Source organism: Ammodytes marinus, assembly GCF_949987685.1.
Source record: "Ammodytes marinus genome assembly, chromosome: 9".
Classification (NCBI taxonomy): Eukaryota; Metazoa; Chordata; class Actinopteri; order Uranoscopiformes; family Ammodytidae; genus Ammodytes; species Ammodytes marinus.
In genome coordinates, this window is record NC_137213.1 from 25,866,023 (window position 1) to 25,891,474 (window position 25,452).

At 38.4% G+C, this 25,452-nt stretch overlaps 1 protein-coding gene across 1 annotated transcript in view; it reads right to left on the reverse strand.

Annotated features, from left to right (window-relative positions):
- ak5 (adenylate kinase 5) overlaps window positions 1–25,452 on the reverse strand; it is a 66,095-nt gene that overhangs the window by 15,134 nt on the left and 25,509 nt on the right. Inside the window, exons 6-10 of the mRNA XM_080034798.1 lie at window positions 22,628–22,819; window positions 15,627–15,717; window positions 11,541–11,614; window positions 3,768–3,813; window positions 2,441–2,485 (exon numbers count right to left, since the gene is read on the reverse strand). Coding sequence (XP_079890924.1) covers window positions 2,441–2,485; window positions 3,768–3,813; window positions 11,541–11,614; window positions 15,627–15,717; window positions 22,628–22,819 — 448 coding nt within the window. The remainder of the gene's footprint in view (window positions 1–2,440; window positions 2,486–3,767; window positions 3,814–11,540; window positions 11,615–15,626; window positions 15,718–22,627; window positions 22,820–25,452) is intronic.

Consider the following 25,452-nt stretch of genomic DNA (forward strand, 5'->3'; position numbering starts at 1 on the left):
TTACACAACCTCTCTGGCAGGTTTCCCCACCTTCTGAATACATTACGAGGGGTAAGAATGGTAATTTAAGGCACAGTGGAGCAACATCGAAATGAGGAACGCTGAAGTGAGAGACAGCAAGGCTATGAGAACATGAAGGTAGACAGGCTGAAAGCACAGACACCAGTGAAACCCCACATTAGCATTCCCCTTATAGAGCATCTTCTCCAGAAAACTGCTTCAACTTTACCACCAGTCATTATAGTCATCACTGTCACTGAAGCCAGGGTAACCCACGCAAAGTTATACTTCTCAAAAACTTCAGTCTCTCCTGCAGCTCGAAATCTAGACCTATTTTTAATGAACTATATATATAGGTAATAATTCTACCTCTTCAGAAAATGTTTGACGATCAGCAAAAAAAAAGAAACCAAAAGATACTCATGACCTGGCACACTACCAGGTAAGATGTAACTATTTATTAAAAAAAGTAAAGTTTCTACTCTATAACCATCTTAAAATTTAATAAACTGATGATGATGATGATGATGATGATGATGATGATGCAATTTTTTGTATCAAAGTGACTTGTATCTGTAGCAGTTATATAGATAGTGAAGTAAAGTGTACAATATTTTTCACTGGAATGTAGAGTAAAAGTATAAAGCATAAAATGGAAACACTTCGAGGTACTATTTCGCAGTCTTATTAATTAATACTGCGGTGATATATTTCTTTCCACACTGTGCAGTTGGCATCATCTGCTCCTTCTAAGCTCCTGGCCTAACTCGACGTCTGTTATTCAAATATTCAGACAAGCTGGTGTTAATGCGGATAAGTGGGGATTTGTCCTGTTGGTTTTAACACTAATACACAAAGCCATATGAGTGTGAAATATTCAATAATCCTTTAATGGCCATATCTTTTAGACTATTTCTTCCATAAGTAGCAAAGGGCTTGTTTGTTGAGGTAGAGTCTAGACTGTGAGTGTCCCAGACGTCTCATGGTATAACCTTCATTTCTCTGTCCCGTCTTCAATTAGCCACAGCGTCTAACGGCCCCAGAATACTAATTATCACAAAAAAATGACAACAAAAAAACCTTGCCACAGTCTGCCTCCAGAGGCTGTGTATTCAGTAGATCAAGTACATGTGCTTGTCTGCTGCAGCTGAGCACAATTTAGAAACTCCAGTGTTTGTGGATTTCAATTTTGTCATGACAATTGTGTGTATTTTTATGGCCTTATGGTTTAATTATTTTTAATAATATAATTTTCTTTTACTTTATAGCACTATGTAACTGTGTTTTGAAATGTGATATATGAATACAGTTTATTCATATTATTATAATATAAAAGTAATGTTACATTTTCAGCATCTACAAAATATATATATATTATTTTTTTGACGTCTTCTGTAACTGAAATTGTGTTATTGCTCATTTCACTTGCGTTTAACATCTTCCACCATGGCTACACCCTTCATGTTAATTTCTACCGGAGCTAAGTTATATGCTGACACTTTTTCAATGGCTTTGTAAGTGTCCTTCTGCGGTCTGGAAGGAGCTAGGCTCTCAAGGAACAGACATCTGTCATTTAGCCCTCCGGCGCCTCTCCTGATCGTAGTCCACATCAGCTACAGTCTGAGTTCCAGGTTTTTTTTTGTGTGAAAATCTACAGAAAATATGTCAGAGCAGCTGACTGACTGATCGGTACAGTTTGTCCTCTTTCTGCAATGCTTCCCTGTGCTGTCCTCTGTGCGTGTGTGTGTGTGTGTGTGTGTGTGTGTGTGTGCGTGTGTGTGTGTGTGTGTGTGTGTACGCCTATTTTGTGAGGACCGATTTGAGACTTTGACCTTTTTGTAAAGTGAGGGCATTTTGGGCGGACCTCACTTTGGGACGGACCTTCAAGGGGCTGTTTGAGGGTTCGACTTGGTTTTAAGCTGCAGGTTAGAATTAGGTCTACGTTTGTGTTGTTGAGGTTATGGTAAGGTGCCAGGGAATGCCTTATGTCAATGAATGTCCTCACTTGTATGAGCCATTCATGTGTGTGTGGATATGACTTAAACCACGTCAATAGACGCTAGTGGATGCGTGTGAATTTAATTGGGGACAAAAGTCTTGTCCCTAATTGGTAAGATACAGATTTTTGGGTCAGTGGTTAATGTTAGGGCTAGTAGTGTAAGGCCCAAGTTCAAGTTTTATTTCTTTATTTTACCCACAACAAATAATGGTTAGGGTTAGCAATGAAAAATGAATGTGATTCTATTTAAAGTTCCCTGAAATGACACAAGTAAACGTGTGTGTGTGTGTGTGTGTCAGCCCAGCTGTCAGCACAGCTGTCAGCAGCTGCTCATTATTATGCTAGCTTTTTCTTAGGGAGTGAGTGGGATTTCGGCTTTTTAATGGGGTATAGGCTTCACCAGTGCAAAGTGTGTGTGTGTCCTCCAATACATGTACGTACCCATGATGAAGATGACCTTTGGTTTCTTCTGTTCTGTGCAATAACCTGTTAGAGGAGAGAAGAGAGGAGAACATTTGAGTTTAACACCCAGCATACCCCACACACACAAACACGCACGCACACACGCAGGCAGGCAGGCAGGCAGGCACGCACGCACGCACACACACACACACACACACACTCATTTATACCTCCAACATTATCTTCTCTAAAGGGAAAGAAAACATATAGCAAACAAACTCAGGAAAACAGACTACGGTACAGAAAACATGATAAGAAATGTATGCTTAGCCATTACACTTTAATCCATTCATTTATATGTGACATTTCTAACAAGGTTAGTGAACAGTTTGGTGGCCTGAGAAAAAAATAATTACCCTATTATACCCGGCTTTGGGGGGAAGGTCAATAAATTAGTTGATTGACACAAAATTAATTAGTATCTACTTTTATAATCATTTAATTAACATTTTATACATCATTCTTGGTTCACAACAAAGCTTTGTGAATTTAATAATAACTTTATAAAGATAGCATTCTTTTTGCTGATGGTTACGTTTGCTCTTACAGGTAATTTATGATCATCAGAGGGCAAATGAGACTGTTACATAAACATGTAACGTTTCTCGTAGTCTCTTTAAGTAAAACAAATCCTGTGTGTGTGTGTGTGTGTGTGTGTGTGTGTGTGTGTGTGTGTGTGTAAATAAATCAATGCCAACATTAACGCTATACTGTGTAACTTATGTCGCCCCATGAGGAATTCTGAGTAAGCGAAATTCCTTTATATGATAAAGTTGCAAACTATAGCTTTAACATCTCTGTACATGGGGTTATGAACAGAATCACAATCGGTGAAAAAGTCTGCCTCATCTTCGGCGTATCGACATCTAACAGCAAGATAAACGTCATGTCTAACTGGCAACTGTAAACTAACAGACGAGCTTGCCTCCCTTTCCATTACACAAAAGTGTTGATGGACACTGAAGAAACACGCGCACACCTACACACACACACACACACACACACACACCTAGACACACCTACACACACACACACACACACACACACACACACACACACACACTCAGACAAGGCTGTAGGAAGAAGTTAATTCAAGCATCGGGTGTATAATGCTTTCATGACGTATGTGACATTTACTGAGATGGAACTGCATGTCTGTATGTGTGTGTGTGTGTGTGTGTGTGTGTGTGTGTGTGTGTGTGTGTGTGTGTGTGTGTGTGTGTGTGTGTGTGTGTGATGAAATTCTGAATGGATTTGTCTGATCATATATGACAGATGGCAGAGGGTGGATAAATATACAACTCACTTTCTGTGGTTCCTTCAGCAAAGCCAAATTCTTCCTCGTCTTCAACCTGGAAGGACGGAGAAATTCAGATGAACATGTTTCAACATTTAATTTATATGTTCTCCAATTTTCTTTTTCAGTATGTTGTTGTATGTCATCTCTGTGGCTCATTTATTGAAAGCAAAAGCATATACTAGATGACCGATAGTATGTGTATGTTTAAAACGGTAAGGTCATGTGATTGGATCGACAGAAAAATACAGTTACGGGCAAAAACTTTTATTATCGTTTAACCATTTTCAAATAGAAATTAAACATTTTCCCGAGTTCCAGTTTCTAATTTGGATTATTTCCAGATTTTAATATAGAAAAACATTATTGAAAAAATAACTGTCCAATGAATCAACCATGTCATAAATGACTATTGGATGGACAAAAAACATCAGGATTTGATATTTTCCAAAAGCATTGTGTGCCGACATACTTTTGGCCATATACCATTGTGGTAAATAGTAAATTGAACAAAAGACAGAAAGAAAACTGTTTAAAAAAAGTTGTATGCATAAGTTATAACACAGGGAAGTCTCTCTGTTTGTGTCAAGTATTTAGAAACAAGAGAATATTACATAGAGCAGAGTAAACCTTTAGTTTCCCTGGAGCGAACACATGGTCTTAAACACAGCATCCTCTCTCCCTGAATCATTAAAGAGTCACACACATGTCAGAGTCAAACTGGGGCAAGACAAACTGGATGTAAGTCATTTTCCATTTCAACCTTTTTCGTGAGGAAATATTATTATAATAATATTATAATTTCTGATATTTTAGACAATTTTCAACAATAATTTTCTCATTGCTTCAGGTTTCCATAGTTATCCTCCTAAGCTTTGGCCAGTGCACCTCTCTGGCACAAAAAACCTGCCAAGGGCACAAAGCCAAGCTGAATTTAGATGAAAACATAACACTATGTGTTTGAAGTAATTCATTTTGAATGACCTACAAAAAAAAAAAAAAAGGGAAGAAAATAATCACATTGAATAGATGATTTAATGATATAAATGCATATGTAATTTGATTTGGATCAATTTGGGGGAGCAATTTATGCCAAAGTAGTTAAGTGCTGCCTGATTGCTATTCATGGCTTTATAAATGTTAATGGGTCTATTGTAAATTGTAAAACTGTTCAGTGATGCGAGACTGTTACGGCCCTGGCCGAATATTGTTAGTTTTGTTATGTTCTTTGCTGTTTTTCCTTTGCTGGTTTTCTTTTTGGTTTGTATGAGTGGTGTGGGAGTGAGACCTCTGCGGGTGAATGAGCTTTTCTATGTAGGTGCAGGTGCGAGTGATTGGCTCCAGAAGTGGCGGCAGTGGATTGGCTCTCTATCAGCCTCCGGGCGCTCAAAGGCTCCGCCGGGGTCACTCACCCGGGGGCATGATTGGCAGCAGCAGCTCGCGGATTCCCGAACCACTTCCTTTGTTATTTACTATGTGTTAATTATTATGTTTAGTTGTGTCCGGTAGGGGTGAGTGGCCAGTTCTTTTCCAGTTTGTTTCATTTGTTTATTTTATATTAAGGTTAGGGATTCGCTTGTTTGTTTTGTTCCCAGATTAGGTTTTTGGCGATACTCACCCTGAAGCTTTTGTTGCTTTCATTTGTGCACTGTTCAGTTTAAATAAATGACTCTATTTTACTTTAGAAGTCTGTGCGTAGTGGTTTGGGGATCGGGGAGTGGGCATTTTTTTGTATTTGTGTTGTGTCTCATAAATAATATAACATATTGGTGCCCGCATAACATAAATGTGGGCACCAAGTCTTTGGAGAAGAGCCAGACTTTAAAGTTCCTTTTGAAAAACTTATGTACCGATGCTGTCATTGTGTTTCTGTTTGAAAATCGGGGACATATCTGCTTTATATAACACGACTCTAAACCTTACAATGGATTTTTGGCAGTACAAACTATTCAATAACACATTTACAAAGATCTCAGTAGGAAAATGTAACATAGAAATACAGATTGCTGGTTTCATTCTCATACTACAAAGGCATTCAACTGGATTGTTTTCTGTATTTTTATGGTAAGTATACACATCAAAATATTATATTAGTTGCAATAAAGGCAAAAACAATATCAAGAGAGAGGCATCTTCACACTACAGAGATAGATAATAGATACTTTTTACTAAGTTGTATTGAGTACAACTACAATGTTGTGGCACTAAGTCATCAGATATAATGAGCATTTGTCCTAAATGATCCATGGGTGGATCAATTCAACCCAGATGCAATTCCCAGGTTGAGCACTATTAAACATGAATGCATGAAGTTACTAACAACAGGTACATTTCCATTCAAATGTTTATATGCGCTTAAAAAAAACAATAAAAGGGGGGCGCCCTTAGCTCAGTTGGTAGGGCGTCCCCCCCATGGGCCTCGGCCAGCAGCGGACCCGGGTTCGAGTCCAGCCTGCGGTCGTTCTCTGCATGTCACTCCCCTCTCTGCCCCATTTCAACTCTGTCTCTACACTATCAATAAAGCATAAAAATATCTTAAAAACAAACAAAAAAAACAATAAAAGCGAAAACCAACAATGGGCAATGGAAAAAGACTTGGGGAAGTAATCATGACGTACAATCCCTGGCAAGATTTCTCTCCCTACAGTTGGGTGAGTGCTGATGTATCTCAGTGTGAAGATATGCTGTGTGAAATACATTCTGCTCTCTTTGTCATCATGTGGTGCCCAGGCAATAAACTGGAGTTATTTTCTTGTCATTTATGGAGCAATTTTCAGTATGGGAGAGAAGTGAATGTAAGAAGAAAGAAAAAAGAAGCTTGGTATCGTCTGCAGACAGACGGCTGAAGAGAAAACAACCTCCCCTGACATTTCCATCTAATAGCGCCTTTTGACCTCACATTGCTCAGAGACCGACTTCTAAACGTTTGTGATCTGGACATTGTGTCTACTTTCAGAAGGGGTCAGTGTTGTTTAGTGGAGCTGCAGTTACAGACAGCATAGATGACCTGTAAAGCGAAGCAGGGCTCTGCTAGTGTTAAATAAATGGCGTCAGTGTGGGGGAGTGCTGGATGCCAACGTTGAGCCATCTTGGCATGTGGGTTTCACCAACTGGTCTGATGACTCACGGAACACACGCACAAGCAAAGGCTAACACACGTGATGGATAAGACACAACAAGTTTATCAACACACACACAAGTTGATACTGAAAGTATTGGTACCCATGGTTGGGAATATGGACCTAATATTGTGTCCTGAATAAAGTCATTATCATTTTGATGTACTGTAAGTTATACGTGCACATAGCGACACATACACAGTCATATAACACACATTCCTACGCAGACATCAAAAACAACACCTCACATCTCGATAGATAGAGGCTCTGTGAAGCTGCAATGCTCTTCACCAACACACTGTTGAATGGGAAGACAATCTTTTTTCTTTCTCATCCAATATTTGTCAAGATGTCTCAGACAGACCAACATTGCCGTCTTTAGCAAATAGTTGGATAAATTGTAGATTTTCTTTTAAGAATCCAATGAAAAAAATACTTGGCAAATCAATGTACAGTATGTCATCATCACACTGATGCAACATATTGCCATGCAGTCAACATGGTCCACAATAGTCTAAGGGCTTTTCACACTTGCCTTGTTTACTTCAGTGGATTCACACCTTGGGGCGTTTACTCCCTTGGTTTTGTCAGTTTAGGGAGTTGTGAACACATCTAATGCACTCGCAAGTGGACCAAAACAACCGCGCCAAGACCTTGTTGAAGAGGTGGCATCTGCCTGGTTACAAACCAACTTGTACGGTTGATTTGTGGTGCACATTTCTGATGAGATGTTGTGACGGCAGAAGTATGTTGAACTAATAATGAATGGGACTTTCACTCACTCAAGCAAAGTCAATCTTTAAATAGTTTTTACCTTCAACAAATCCTCAACCTTTAGATATCTGCTGTGATGCCCTATATTTCCCAAAATGCCCTTTAATGGCATCCACAGAGTAAGCCTGGAGCTGTTTGCTATAATATAAAGTGTAAATATCTTTTTGTAGTTCTTCCACATCATCTTCTTCTGTTGTTTGATAACAGGAAGAAATATATACTGTATATATAAAAAAAATTAAAATAAATCGACCAATAGGCTTGCTGCTTCCTAACTGAGAACGACATCTAGTCACTCAAGACCGTTGAGCTGAAAGTGCACACATCTTCTCCGAATGGCTAAAAACACATCTCTTCAGACTGCAACTTGGCTATGAAGATAATGATGATGGATATATATAGAAAATTGCACTTACATGTTGCACTTTTATCCTTATATGCCACCAGGGTTTCGATTCTGAGTCAGTGCAGGGCAAGTCCATTGAGGGCCCTTAATGCTAACTGCCTACCTCCAGTTGTACATTGCTGATGTACTTACATTATTCTGGGTTTGTTCCCCCATGGTTGAATGCACTTATTGGAACTCGCTTTGGATAAAAGGGTTAGCTAATGTAATGCAAGAGCAGCACGTATAAATTGTGGCTAGAGACTTCCAGAAGAGATTTTAACATCAGTAGCAGCTTATGGCAGGAAAGTATTTTTTGTGTATCAGAAGTAAATTACATTGAATTGTGCTGTAGTCTTGATCTGAGACTTTTCTATAGATGTTTTGTTGTTTCAGAGCCACCTTTCAATACTTCATGGATCATTGCTGGATAATTTACTATTGAGCTATCAGTGTACTATTTCTGTTAAGGGATTGAAGGAATTGTAATTGTTGATTTTGATGTTTTAAACATTTATGCAAGATTACGCCATTGTTGTTACACTGAAAATATATTTTTTTTTTATTGTGTCTATATTATATTTAGCCAGAATTATATTTAGCCACATTAGATGTTCTTTCATCAAGAATAAATCAGAGGTGGTGAAAATGTCCATGAGATTTGACACAGATATAGCAAATCTGTCCCCCCCACCTCCTCCTATTAGCTTGTGCGCATTAGCACACTTACAAAACCTATCTCCATCTCACGTCCGAGGCCACAAATGTGAGATGACAAGGCTGCACGTCGTGTTCGTTCCACTTCAACGATAGGAGATCTGAAGTCACTGTCTTCAACGAGCCGGCTGACATTTTTGGTTTGCACTCAGCTCACCCCGCGACCATTCTGTGGTTTTCCTGTACAAGGATTACCACTCTATTGTACTTTAAAGCCTCTGGAAAACCTGGTCCTAAATAGATAACATCCATATATAACATCAAAGTTGTGTGTCTCACTAAGCCTTTACAGAAATCTGATTGAAAATGAAAGTTGTTCAATATAAAAAAAAAAAAAAATGTTTTACCGTCTAGACCGTTTGAAAGGACTGTGTGGGTGTGTCTGTATCAAATGTATCTTTCATTTGGATTGATAAATATGCCTTACTCTTTTCAAATAGGCCTAGATACTATCATTCAATGAACTCCTCAGATTTTTAGAAGGATTTTGTGGATTTGGATTTTGAGGGTCTTTAAAGAGCAGGCTTTGTCCTGCAGCTCTGCATGTGCGTGTGTCTGAAGGATGATGAGTACATGACACAGCTCAATAACTATTGATCAGTTTATATAGTTCGCTTCTGTCTGGTATGACTAGGAGAGATTTAACAGGAAATTACATCTGTCTATAAAGCCCTGGAGACACTCAGCAGGATGGGGACTGGCAGGTAACAACCAGCTGAGAGTTGGTCTGTTTGTGAAGATCTAACACCGTGGACAATAGACAAGATGTATCAGTATGAGTATGAGGGTGAACACCTACAGTATATGTTTGGTAGACTATACTCTATGGTCGTGTTTCTATTACACTATGATAATATTTTGGGCTGATATTACTGCATGTGCCAATCTGTATTTGATAAAACATCCTGCCAACAAGGGATCCTTTAAAGAGATGCACCAAACTACTTAAAAAAAACTTTTGTTAAAGGGGACATATTATTCTTATTTTCAGGTCTTTGTTTTATGATGGGGGACTCCTATAGAGCAGTTGACACAATTGACCGCACAGTAAACTCTGGAGATCTGTTAGCCATCTAGCCTTTACTTATCTCAACGGTGTGTGTAGCTTACTCCTCCTACATACTTGAATATCGTATATTATTGTATTTGTATTATGTAGCCTATACAGTATTATAAATACAGCCTTGGTTCCATCCATTGAAATAGGGACAGAAATTCAATAATATACTAAATAAAGAAATCCACGGACGCACATACAGAGAAAAAAAAGGAAAGTTATATACTGTTCATATAATATTAAGTAGGAGGAAATTATTTTTAAGAAAAAATCTTAACTACCAGTACTAAGAAAAAATACTCAATGTCCTCCCCTAATGAGCAGCCGAACTTAAATAGATATTAATTCAGCGCACTGTATAAATACAAAAGAGCCCTGTACTGAAAACAATCAAAACAAAACTATAGAAAAGATCCTCCATAAGGCAACGAAAGAAAGAAGAAAGACCTTGGCTGTGTCTCAATCGAGGGGCCGCAGCCTACGAAGGCTGCATTTGAAGACCGATTGAGTCATAGCGGTGCGCAAAGGCTTGTCCCATTTGGAAGGCTCCTTCATATGCGGCCGAGAAATGCAGCCTTCGTTTCACGGTTTTGAAGGGTCCAACAGATGTATCCTTCGCGGCCCAACATATCCCAATATTCATTGTGTTTCTTTCAGAGATGACATAAAATTAAATTAAAAATAACAAAAAAGCAACGTGTTGCTCCATCTTCTTAACTTTTATCTTGTTTTCTTTTTTTCTTGACTTTTCTTTTATTTCTTCTTGTGCTTTTTTTTCTTTTCGTCTGGTAGGCAACTACTTTTTCTTTTTTCCTCCGTTGACAAGGCTGTTTCTGTTGGCAGCAATCAGGGTTGCTAGGCAGCACAGGAGCATCGAGTCGTCATGCAAGGTAACGGCTTGTTACGCAAACCGGAAAAGCTCGTAAACGGAGACCTGCGGAGACCGTCTCAACGCTCGTTCGGCCTTCGATTCGGCCTTCACGGGCTAAGGCCTTCATAGACCGCATAGAAGGTTAAAAAGGTGAAGAGGGATTGAGGAGGAGAGAACATTGTTTTTCTAGACGCTCTGAGATGGAAAAATAAGACAGAGGGTCAGAGAGTGATGCGTTGTGTTTGGAGGAATGCCGCTGGTTTGAACCATCGCAAAACATTACACAAGGACAGTCTCCAGCCCTGTGCTACGTGTGCTGCGCTGAATCATATGGCCTTTTGCAAATGATGGTTGCCATTTTGAAAAAAAAGATTCTTTTTAAGATTGTCCTTTTGTGTTTTGCAATAATAATAACAACGGGGGAGAGAGGAAGAGAGCAAGAGCAGAGGATGATAAAATAGTAAGTCTTTAGTGGTGGTGATTCAAAATGTTATTCTGTAACCGGATGAAAAACGATTTTCTTCACCGAGAGAAATGTTCATTAAGTAACAGTGCATGACAATACTCAAACTATTGTAAGTATTGAGGTGAAATTATAGAATGTATATGTTCAATATGACATTGAGCTATTTCTTTCATTTTAAATGCGTTACACCAAGTCAGCTGAGGATTGTTGATGGATCAAACCTCGCTGTAATACAATGACATATTTTCTTTTCCAGAATATTAAATCACAGAAATTCATCCCAATTTGTCTGACCTTTGTGATCTTAACAGCTCTTGTTATCAAACAGCAATACTTTGACTAGAGTGTGTTTTTTAGCGTTGATAAGCAAAAATTAATAATAGTTGGTCTTACCTCTTCGTACTTGTAGCCCACATCTGCCTGGCCGCTGGTTTCACCCACTAGACTGAGGTCCAACTCACTGGGACCTGAAGACAAAACAAACAAAACAACTATCAAACACTGAGATTGGAAGCGGGTAGGGCGGTCGTCTAGTAATCGCAGGGTTGGTGGTTCGATCTCCCGCCTCCTGCCACATGTCGAAGTGTCCCTGGGCAAGACACTGAACCACAAGTTGCTCCCAATTGCTGTTTCCATTGGTGTATGAGAACGTGTGATTGACTCACTGAGAGGTAAACAATGGAGTTTGATCAGCCTTAGAATATAGATGGGCAGCAGCCTCTGCAATCAGTGCCTGAATGTGTGTGAAAGGGGTGAACGTGACAGAAGTGTAAAGCGCGTTGTGTGTTCAAGTCAGACTATTTCAACTATCAATTTCCCCTTTTCCCACTGCCTCACTGTCCCATGTCAGTCGTGTGTACCACCACTACAGCAGGCAAATACCACATCGAACTTCCAGATGAGAACATGCACCGATTGAACATCAAAATGGAGAAGTTCAGGTGCCACACACTGTAGAGAGAGAAATAAAATCACCACAAATTGAGGTTAATTTGGGCGCCATAACCAGCTGAACCATAGACTTGAACCTGATCTCAACCTGCTGACCGAGAGCTACTGAGAGTAAAGCTGTGACAGCAGCCTCACCCACATCCCCAGTGGAGATGGGTTGTGAATAACACTTGCCCTCGGCATAATGTTGTTTTTTCCCTCCATGCCAGAGCCTTTGATGAGAGAAATGGGTTGGAATCTTCCAGCTATCAGTCAGCTGTGTGTTTCTTTGTAGATGCATTGGGCCAGTTTAACAGACATGGATTAAGCCTATAGTCCTGAACTAAATGTAATTTTGAATGGATATTGTCCATTGAAAGGGCAATTTAATCCAGGACTTTAGGCTTAATCCATGTATGTGAGACTGGCCCATTATGTTTAGGAAGTGTCAGAGTTTCAACAGAGTGAAATGACAGACAATATTAAGACCTGCCCTGTGCCCTCTCTGATGATAACAAGGTAAGAGTCATCAACATGTCACGGTGCATCTCGTGCTTTGGGAGGCGTTGACGTGGTGTGACAGAGTGGACGGTGTTTTGTTTTGCTATTGAAGCCAGTGAATGAGGACCAAAGGGTCATGGAATTTGTGATAATGCATTTCTTTATTTTATAACTGTACAATAAGAACAGGAATGAATACAGTGGTTTAGAGATCCTGTTTAGAAATTTCTGTTTTTAATACTGCATTTTCAAATAGGTTAAATCCTCTTAATGTATTTATTTAGGCTACCGTTTTATAGGTTCATTTGAGAAAGCTTTATATACTGTAGTTCCTCTATTTATTTATTTATTTATTAATAAATGGATTTGTAAACCAATTAATTAATTCCTTTTTTATTATACAGTTATTAAAGAGATATTCTTTATTGAAATTTCCATGACTTTTGTGGTCCCCAATACGTGATGTCAGATGTCAGAGGCTGCAGTCGTCAGCAGCACTTTAGGTTGGTCCACACAGTATGACTCCAGAACCAGCAGATTGACTTGGAGGCAATTTCCCTCAAAGAGTTTGCCTGCCAATGTGTGTCATTTTGTTTCTCTGCAGCCTTTCCTTACACACTTAAACCCTCTGAGGGATCTGTGATTTTTCTTTAATTATAAGGTTGAAGCTGCAGACTTTTCACATGTGCCGCACTATTTTTCCTTAGTGTATTCAAGTGTTCATGGTGTGAAAATAGACTTTTTAAGTGGTGCTGTCACTCAGGAGGTTTTTTCAATTTTATTCCAAAGTGGAACACACATTGCGAGGCGCCATTACAGAAAACATATGTAGAGGAACATATTGCCACATGTACGGATGTCATGCTGCTCTTGAATGCACCTCAAAGTGCAGCTACATCACTGCTGTATGGAAGTGGATTCTTAATGGGGAAACTCTCAGTCTGAGGAAAAGATCAGCTCCCCATTGCAATTAAATTTTCTCGCAGCAACCCGTTGACTTGAGAAAACGTAAGGCCTATTTCCCGAGGTAACAACACAAATAATATTCTAAGTTATAAGAGGAAACAATCTTCAGTTTCAATAACCGAAGAAAACGGCTTTATTTTCTGGAGATCACATGCTAATTAACACCTTATCCCCGTATTTCGCCCTCCGTACTTCCCCAACTGACTTTCTGTTTTATAAATTATAATTTGATTTTACCACGTTGGCTGCAGTGCAGGCCGTGGGAACATTATGAGGCAGTTAGGCAGCCTTTGTTTTGCCACAAAAGAAGTCGAATTTCTGTGTGGTGTTGGAACCATTACGGGTCACACCTACACTTGATAATGATGAAACATAATGGCCGCCTTTGCCAAACAATTCCACTGTACCAACACTAACATATTTAGCAGAAACCTTTTTGAAATCGATGAAAGGCAATGACTGATCTTATCTGTTGAACCGACATTCAGCGAGGCTTTAACTGAATGTCAGCGGCGTGGATCCGTCTGGCACATTATTTTAAACCAGCACATTTTGCACTTCACATAACACACATATTCGCCACAGCGCCATAGAATCAACTCAAACATGGTTGATTCTGTGTTTTTTCGCACAAAGCGTGGCCAACCCTGCTTCTCTAGTTGCTATGCCAACTCTTGTGGTAACCAGGGAGCTGGTGGGTGATGTGTTAGGTTCTCACTCATGTTGTCTTGTGTATGTGGACCATGTTGGAAAAGCTTTGAAAAACTTCCAGATATCTACTGCATGCATCTGAATAATAGTAGTTACTTGGTTGCATATATCATAAGAGATTAAGATGTTTTATTATAGGTAAATATAAGAGTTAATTGATGTGTAAAGTAACTAAAAGTAGCCCTGACTTTACCAGCTGCATGTACCCATTTAGTTATAAATAATTATCAATTCAATAATACAAAATGCATTATTTTGCATCAATACTGTTTGTCCATTCAGTGAACTCTGATGCTAATAGCCTACTTTTATTCAAACTTTATTCATTAAAACGGATTTAAACTCGATAGATCATTTAAAAGGAACTTTTCATTTACATTGATATCAAGAGTATACAGCACAAAGTAAATACAGGATCAACAAAAAAGTCTAAAATTAAACCAATTGAACTGCAAGTTGAGGATATGGCTGGACAGTAGGGATTTAAACTGACCAATTCATAGTGTAGTATTATGTTTGAAAGCAGATCTCCCTAGTTCAGTATTAACTCTGGGGTTTTTAAATGTACGCCAATTTTTGTAGCCGGTATGATGAGGTCCAGAGCTCCACACCAATTAAGTGCTTACATCTCCAATAATAGCTTCATAAACAAAGAGATGCCAGTGACTATCACGTCTCTTTAAAACCTAATTGGTAACACTTTACAATCAGGGTACATTAATTAATGGTTAGTTAATGCTTAATAAGGGTTAACTAACCATTAGTTAACTGTTAACTAATGTGTCTAGTAATCATTTACTAATGGTGTCATGTTAACTATGGTATATTACTACATTATTTAATGTTTACAAATATCCTATAGTAACCTTAGTTAATACATTAATAAAGCCCCCATAATTTGTTTGTTTTTTGCACTTTCTCAAGTAAAATCTCGAATGAAGGACTCATAGCTGATAACAGAGCATTTCTTCACTGTTGTATTTCTTATTTAACTGTAGTAAAACATAGCATTTTGTCCACTGTGTAAATGGTAGTTTATGTGTGTGTGTGTGTGTGTGTGTGTGTGTGTGTGTGTGCGTGCGTGTGTGTGTGTGTGTGTGTGCCTGTGAGTGCCTGTGCCTGCGTTTGTATGCCTATGTGTGTGTATGTATAATGCATAGATGGTATAATGTAGTAAAAGACAATGTTTACAGTAGCTATGGACCCAAATGATGATGAAATATGATGCAATAGATGCAGCTTGCATCAAAGTGCATCAAAGTACAAATGGCCATTGAGTGTAGAGAATCCGTGGGCTGTTTTTACAGAGCTATTCGTACAAGCCTGAAGATCTCCTATCTCACTATATTATTAAGTATGAATTTGTCTCACCGCCTGCCGGCTCTTTGGAGGGAAACATTTTGCTGTCCAAAGTCATGCTGATGTCACAGAAGACCTCTTCCTCGTCTCGGTCTGCATCCAACTGAAACAAAAAAAAAATGGAATACAATATAATAATAATAATAATAATAATAATAATAATAATAATAATAATAATAATAATAATAATAATAATAATAATAATAATAATAATAATAATAATAAAAATAATATATTTTATTTATATAGCGCTTTTATCGCACTCAATAGTCTTTATTGGATGCAGTCCTATCATTGCAAGTGTAAGTGATATTTATTAAGTAAATAATTATAAAAATATAAAAGAGAAAGCACTGTTAAACAGATAATATCCTCAAAGAGAAAGTTAAAACAAAGCATACCACACACACAAGACATTCACTGCACGATTCATCGCAATTGCACATTCAGGTAGCGTTTGGTTCTTTGATCTTGCAACCTTTTTTCTTTTTGTCTGTTTGTGCGTGTTTCAACTGTCCTGAAATCATCTTTGACACCGTCCATTCATTCATAAATTATGTTTTCTGACCCTTTCATTTGCAGTAATAGCGCGATAGAAATGACACTAGACACTAATAGACGTACACAGAACTAATTGACCTGGACCTACAACATCACACACCACACCACAAGCATTTTGCTCAGTCCGCTTAGCCGCTGTGACATCCGGAATGAGACTCAATATAAAAAGAGATCAAACATAAGTGGCGAGTTCGGATGCCGTGAGCCACTCGCTCGGGTCATTTTGTATTCAACACACACACAGCGGGAGTTTTAACAACACCACATTAATTACCCTCCATTCTGTGTCAATTGGTCGCTCTTTCATATTATTCGCGGCGTGGCTGTCTTTTCTTTTTTTGCACTCTTAAATAGACTGTGAAGAATGTGTTGAGAGAGAGAGACAGAAAGAGAGAGAGCTTGAGGCTGATATAAGCAGACTTCTTCGTCTACCTTGGTCTGCTCTTCCCTTTGCAACTGGAAGGCGAGCTTGTGTGCGTACAGAAAAATCTGATACAACAGACCGGACAGACATAATACGCCTCCAGGTTTTTGATTTCCAAACCAAGGTTACCTACTCACAGGTAGAATACTTGTACAGCTGTAGAAATATAGTATAAGAATAAAAACTGCCACAACAACAACAACAACAACCAACAACTGGCTTCCTTTTTAGGGTTCCCATGGTAACAACTTTAAAAAGTACAGGCCTGTGTCTGCTGTCTACTATAGCGTGGGAGTCAGTCCCCTAGGGGCCCAGCACAGGAGAGGAGCAGAGGGGGAACAGACTGAGGATTCCCCACGGAGAGAGAGAGAGTGGGATTACTCTGGGGAACTCAAAACCTCTCTGTGTCTGACTCCTGGATCAGTGTCTTTTTATAATGTGTTTCTAGGACAAGAACAATTCTAAATTTAAAAAAAATTGGTTTAGTGTTGAAGGTCAAAACTCTTCTTTTGGGGTTGGAATTGGTGGATCAAAACAACATGTTTAAAAAGTCCACCCACACATTAACGCCTTCCCTAAAGTAAATTGTCCTTAAATCGACAGGGGAATCAGCAATCTGGGTGCAACTCGGTAGAGGGCAGAAGGACATTCAACCTTATGTACTGAATATTCTTTACGCAGATATAGTATAAGAAAATGCATCTGGTTTGTAGTCCACTGGGGAAGAAGATATAAGCCTTCATCCATATTTCAAAGAAGGAGTCGCCAGTAGGAAGATGAACCTTTAGTAGCTTTGAGACGCCTTCCAGCCTCTGGAAACCTGGTCTAAAATAGTAAAAAATCAATTAATGATATCAAAGTTGGGTGCCTTGATAAGCTTTTACAGACATCTGAATGAATTTTTTTCCCATAAATATTATAAAATGTAGTTAGTTGCTTACTATCATGCAACTAACTAATATTACATTGTTAGAAGGATGTTGTGGATGCTGTTGGGTTTACAGGGGCTTTTAAAGCAGCAGCTACTCTTTTTATGATGTTCAGTGTCATCTATGTTCACCTCAACAATACATATCAAGTTGATTTAATGTTACATAAATTCATAATGTCTCTTTCTGAGGAGGAGAGACAAAACAGGATATATTACGAAAATAATTATTTTAGTCTTATTTTCAAATCGAGGGATATCTGAAGATTCAAGTTTGTTCTATTTTTTCTTTTTAAAGAAGACGACTTTGTTCGTACATTTACTGATTAGGTACAAAAGCCACGTATCTCATTTCTATTTCAGGACTCATAACGAATACCTTGTTACCATCCCTGGCGAGATACGATCAACAGATACAAAGACAGAGTGAAAGGTCTTTTGTTTATATCCGCGTGGCATCAAGCAGCATGTTGGAAGGATGCGGGAGCTGCACTCACTCAGGAGAATATTTAATTAGAATTGGTCCTTTTTTTCCTAGAAAGACAGCACGGCTTCAATTGAGTCCACAACACACTGATTAACGTTCTCTGCACTGCCATTTCCTCTTTGGCTGCATTGTGGAAGTGTGTTTGATAAGTTTGAGTCATCCTCCATAAATCAACAGACCTTCAATCACGTGCGTCAACATCTCTTTTTACACACAAACATAATCTTTCAGACGAAGATCATCCATTTTTATTTTCAACATTTGTCAACAGGAAACAAATGCACAATAATAAAAACACTGAGCGATTGCACGTCAGAGCTGAAAAAACCTTCTCACAACGACCGAAATGGAGCGAGTTAATTCATTAAGACAGCGAATATAAACAGACTCGTAGAAATGTGTTTTACTACAATTCAATTTAGAGTCGACCGTGTGGATTAATGAGTCACGACAATTGCTCCTTGACAAGAGTTATGCCTTCTTCTATTGACCCTGACAATTAAAATGAAACAATTACTTTCACTCAACAGAGCCTTTCGCTTTATTGAAAGCAATTAAAGCCTCACCGGGTATTTCATGAATTAGTCAAGAAACTATTGAGTTCTTCTCCCAATTAGTGAAGAGCAGGAGGAACTTATCCAATTTTCCTGTTACTCTACGTAAACACTCATCTTTAGTTACTTTCAAAAACATCTTAAAATGTACCTAATTTTAAAAGCTTACGATAATGTGTTAAACTGAATGTATGTTATATTGTCTTTTTTCTTGTTAGTTACATCTTTACATTGCTTTTTTACATGTACTTAGATGTATTTTCATTTTTGTAACATGACTTTGTAGTTTTATCTCTTTAATTTTATCTTTGTTTGTCTTTTATTTTTGTTTGTCTTTTCTTTTCTTTTTTTTATTTTACTTTATTTCTTTATTGTATTTTAATGTCAGGTGGACATCCTTCATAAGCCCTTCGGGGTTTCTTTTGTCCCACCCGTGCATTTATGTATGTCTATGCGCATCTTCTTGCCATTTTTTAATCTTGTTTATTTGCACAAATAAAACTAAACTAAACTAAACTAAACTAATCAAATTTAAAACCAGTCTTTTAAAAATCTCTTTCTGTGCTTTCTTAGTTCATTGAAAGGTCAGTACATTTCTACTGAAGTCGAGAATGTCCGTAGTTACAACAATTTCCTGTATAGACCCACACAAAATGGCCAAACAAAACATTCTTAAAAGTTCCTGTTTTTTCATACATAACACTCTATTCATCAAAGTAAGATGTCTTTTTCCCCCTAATGGCTAAGAATGGTATTGATTCTGCTCCTTCATCACGATTAATTAAACAGACATGCCATGCTACTATTGCAAAGCACAGACGGACAAATCAGCTATTAATGGACAGAAAATCGATGTTTAAATAATTGAAACCCTGGATCTCACAGCTGAATGGTTTTTATCCTTTCCAGATAACCTGGCCTTTACCATCAGCAACAGCTCCAAACTGTCTCAACCCGCACAAGGATAAACATGACAAATATAGGAATTACAAGATTGCATGTTTGTCATTATCACAATTTGTGCGCCAGTTTTATGTTGATATAGACTATCCATTGTAGTCTTTGGCTCCAAAGATGATTGTTTTCTGACTTTGAAAGTTATGTATAGAAGGAGTAAACTGGAATGTTTAGTGTAGATTAAAGGGCATATCTGAACACTTCACTCTTATCTTAAAACACACACAAATACTATGGTCTTGAACACTCTGGGAATGAACATGCAATATTCAGCAGCTTGGATGAGTCGATGTGAAAACCCAAGACACCTTTCTTCTACAAGTACAGAAAACCAACCCTCTCAACGTACAATTTCTGACTCAGATTTGTCCTCTGTGCAGACGCCCCATGGGTTTATTTCTAAGGAACAACAACAACTGCCAAGTGTGCAGCGCAGACATCAATGGTCACTCCCAAATTTTTTAAAGTGCACTTCAGACTGTGCCAACCTTTTGATTTTCAAGCCATGCTGTGACTGCCTACTACAAAGACATGAAGGACAGCAATTCACAAGAGGCTCAATCCATTGATAAACTCTTGAAATGTTCAAGCCATTTGGTATTTTTTTCTTGGACTGAAATATATGATGGCAGTTTTCCCTCAAATGCGAAAAGATGTTTATATTAAACTTGCAAAAGAAACTTTCAGAAATAGTCTGATGTGGTTACTTAACTTGTTACATATTGGTTAAATTCAGTTTGACAGCAAAATAGCAAACACTGCACTGCAGAACCACAATGCATGCACTTAAGAGACAAAGTGCCTCAGAATTGTTCACTCAGTGTGTCTTAATTAAGTTGACTCCAGTGGTTATGCTTGGAGGATGTGCAGACATTTATGAAAAGTAGTCGGCTGCAATAACCTCGTCTCAACTTTAGTTTTTTGTATCTGCAGGTTTTAACAATCAAAATAACACAACAACATAACTGTTTAAAAGATAACACTGTTCTGTCCAGCAAAGACAATAAAGAAAAGGAAAAAAACATGTCTGCAGGTTCCTCTACGTACGTATATTCTACATTTCATACAGGCAAGTATTATAAAGTTGGATAAGAAGATGGAGAATGTGTAAGTCTAACACTATCTTTTGCACAACAATATTTTTTTAGTTGAAATGCCAGAATATGAACATTAGTTAGACATAAATTATCAATAATCATCAGCATATATAGAGTAATCATGATAATTATGATATTTCTGGAAAACCTCCAATCCAAATATTGCAGGATCACCAGAGCGTAAAGCAGATTGCACTACTCCCTCTTATTTTCCAAATTAACCCCATTGGTTATGACTTCTGTCATCGGACTAAAAATAAAAGGACCTTTGCCCATAAACTGAAATGACACCCTAAACCAAATTTCTCCAGGGTGAAGTGCATCGTTAGAGTCTACAAAACAATCTTCTGTTGCTAGCTGTGAATCGCATTTAATCATTTTCTGATGTAATAACATGAGTTATGTCCTTTAATAAAGCTTGCTTGGTCTACTTTAATAATATGAGTCAGAGGGTTTTTCGAACAAGTTTTGAAGTCAACATTAAATGTGAGATGGGTCTATAAAGAATGTACAATTTGCCGTGCCCTGATTAGTAAAGTACATATCCATTCTTATATAACTTTGTACAATATTGAGAGACAACTGAGATATGAGTGAGATATGAATACACAGCAGGATAGCATTGAGATTCATTGACTGCGGTAAAACGAGAGCAGGAGAAAGAGTGACCCTGACCAGCATGCAATAAGCGGAATGTAAGGAAGACACTATTACAAAATAAATTGGACTCAAGATGGGACACAGGGGAAACAACATGATTAAAGACATTTAATTCCAACGTGTCCAATGGAGTCCCAGACTAATTAAGTGTTGTTTGCTTCACTTTTCGTCTCCAGCACTTTTTCTCATCAAATACAGAACGCTAAAGAGAGAGACAGGAAGACTGCAGGCTTTGACTTATGGAGGGTATCTGATAACAAAAAAATCTCGAAAGCCTGTTTTCAAAATCAGTGAAAAAAATTCTGATGATAATTCACAGCCTAGGCTCTGTAAAATTGATGTAAACAAAGGGTATGTTATCAAAAGGGCCCTTGGTAGCTAGCAACATGTCTGTTTACAGAGCCTAGGCTGTGTATTAACACTGGATTTTCTTTTCAGTGCAGTATTCTATCTGCTGTGATGAAGACAACTCGGCACTCAGACCGATCAATGAAACTTCCACTTGAAACCCGGGCCGCTGCTTCCTATTGGCTTCAAGAGCCAATCGCTCTATTAGCACCTGTCTCACAAAAGGTTGAACTACATGCCACACTGCTCAAAACCACACCATGTAATAACGATCCCAGTGGTTCCCAAACACTCAGTCCTCTATTCCAACTGCAACAATCTCCCAAAACAATCACAAAAGCCTCCTCAAAAGCCATTTTCTCTGTTCACTTTTTCTGTTGCTTTTTGGGTGTGTGTTATAAAAAACACTATTCTATACTGTACTTGGTTATGGTTCTGTTTAAATGATTACTATACCACACACACACACACACACACACACACACACACACACACACACACACACACACACACACACACACACACACACACACACACATGTGAGTATGCATCCATACAAACAACCATAAGGCCAGACTAAATATTGATAATTAACAATGCAAAAACATTTTTCTTGGGATTAGTTCATCAGTTGATATTAGTGTTGCCCATGTTGTTGATTGCTGTGAAGCAGAAGACATTTTTTCACATTGTGGACAATAAAGTTTACCTTAATTTTACGCTTGGCACTGACATTTCCATTGGATTTAAATTATGCATAGCACAATCATTCAATATATACAATGGGCTGCTTTCAAAACAAGCAGGCTCTGTCTTCTTCGCAGCAGACCCGGGTTAGAATCCGGCCCGTGGTCATTCACTGCATGTCATCCCCCTCTCTGCCCAATTTCATCTCTGTGTCTTTTCACTATCAATAAAGCCTTGAAAATGCCCCTAAAAAATCTTTAAAAAAACAAACAAAAAAACTCAAAATAAGACACTAGTAAATCCGCCCTACCGTAACGATAAGGCCTCTCTCCTGGAAGTATTTGACCAGAGGGATGGTGTTCTGTTTGAAGTTGGTGAGGCGGCGGTCGATGGCCTTGGGGTTGTCGTCCGGCCGTCCCTGCTGCTCGGCTCGTTTGTGGAGGCGCTCCTTCAGACGGTGGTTTGTGCAGGCTAGGAACAACACCAGGTCAGGGGTGCAGATCTACCGGGAGAGAGAGAGAGAGAGCGAGAGACAGGGAAAACGTGTGAAGCATTACAACCACACAACTTAGATTACTTTCATACATTATGTGATGCTCACGAGTTGACCTCAAAGACTCTCCGCAGACTGGGTAAATTAGAGAATCAGATCGGGGTGAGTCCCATTTTAAGAATTCAATAAGCTCAGGTGAGAGTGTCAATACTTCCTTTCACACAAGAATAAAGAGTCCACTCTCAGTAAGGTCCGAAGAGATTGGCTATCTTTTATTTAGAGAGCGGGGTTTTTGTACACCGACGGAATTTCACTGGATTGAATCACTCAATAATTCACTTACTGTTGGAGCCTTGAAAACACCCTGCAGTTTCTCCACTGGTGATGAAGTTGTAATACAGATGGGTTTATGAGTCAACAGTATAACATGGACTTTCCGAACAGGAGATATGAAAACTTTTACCTGACAAGTACAGACAGAATTACTTTGTTTTAGAAGACTTACTGTGACAATTAAAAATGAATGAGGTTGCAGACAAGTGCAGTATTTTGAATTTAGAAGTATTTTTCTAGTTTTGTGTGTGTGTGTGTGTGTGTGTGTGTGTGTGTGTGTGTGTGTGTGTGTGTGTGTGTGTGTGTGTGTGTGTCAGTCATGTAATAACAAATAACATTTTAGGTGCAATAACACCTGCAGCCCAATCTCTAACTATGACGGCAGTTAGTGTACTATTTACAGATCAGATGTGGACAGGAGCCAGTTATGCAGAGTGCAATCTGACACCTCAACATTTAACATTCCCTCATATCATCCTTATGTGAATAACTCTGTAATAATTAGTCATCACTCTTTGTTGCTATGGCTACCATAACTAAGCTTTAGCTTTATGTTGTGATTTACCTCCTGCAGCTGCTCTGAAAAACATTCAATTTAAGACAGCTTGTCATAAAACACGTCATTTAAACACATTATAAAACACAACCATTTAACAATCACAAGCATTAAAGTCAACTAAGGCCGATAATATGTCAGACATAAAGGCAGATACGGAGCAACATTATCATCTGTTTGGAGAGGTCAAATCAAATCATTATTATTTATATAAATCAAATCAAATCAGTTTTATTTGTATAGCCCAATATCACAAATTGACATTTGCCTCAGTGGTCTTTACATTCCATACAATATGATACAATATGATACTATGACACCCTACCCTTACACCCTTAGCTCGGCTGAGAAAAAACTCCCAGTAAAAAACCCTTTACCGGGATTAAAAAATGTTTGAAGAAATCTCAGGGAGAGTTGACAAAGTAATGGATCCCTCTCCCAGGACAGACATGCTGCAATAGATGTCATAAGTAGAGAAAATCACGAAGGATTTTGGTCATTGACCAGATGTTTACATAATACTAAGCCAAGTATCAAAACAAAAGTATACCCCAATACAAGGGCCTTGACGGTCTATATTGCATATATGTCCCTATGTCCTTAGACCCTCGATTCAGAAAAAAAAAAATGTCTTTCTACTTAGCTGCTAGACTTCTTCACCAGGTCGTTGATGTCTGTGTCTGGAAGGATTTTAAGCTGCCCGTTAACGATCGATCTGTCATCTCGTTCAGCTCAAATGACTGTAATCAGGGAATGATGTGGTTGGTCTACAGTGATTGCTGCCATTACGTAAGGGGAAACAACTAAACAGTTACTTTTCTCATTATGGGGGAAACTTTAACACTCTGCTGGTTTTTGCCTGTTACTTTTCTATCTCTTAAACTGGATTTTTATGCCCCTGTAATGTACTTTGAATTGCATTGTGTCTGAATTGTGCAATATAAACAAACTTGCCTCCCCAATAGAAATTAGATTTTGGACACCCCAATGAGCTTTACCGCTTCTCTTTCACAAAGTCTAATACACAAAAACATTCCTTGGTAACCCCCGAGTACGTAAACAGGCTGATGTGTGCGCCCCACATTTAAAGATCATTGAGGGATTCTGCTATCTAATGCTAAGCAGCATAAAAAGGAAAATAACCTGGTTTCTATGGTTCTGACCTCTTAAAGGGAGGCACCTAAAATCCTTCCATTAAGACTGTTAAATACTCTTCCCATGTTACACATGTCACTACCACATTGGAACTCCCAATCTTTTAAAAAGCATAATTTTCGTTTATTACTTTTCATGCTCTGTCGTTTGTTGTTTTCCTCCTTTCCAAAATGAAAAATTCTATTTTTGATTTGATCTTTCGCACCACCAGAGCAAAAAATTGCTCCTAGTAGCCTATTATATTGACGAAAACAGGGACCCAATTGTGAGTCTTGCCAATCAAAGTTTCCGTTTCCAGAGTGACAACACTTGTGCCCCCCCTCCGTTGTACCGTTTATGTGAAATAATCAATGAGAAAAAAAACCTGATGGATTTGTAATCATTAAAATGTCTCCAGAAATATATTATCATCGCATCACATCAAGTCACATGAGAGTCGCTATTTTCAGAAACGGTTTCAACACAGGCAGTTATGTCAATGATTGTATCTGTCTAGCTTAAAGGGCAGGAAACATTTGGTAGCCTTCCTCTCTAATACACTCACTGAATCAAGAAATAAATAAATAAATACAAATGGGCATAAGCAGGGCAGATGTTG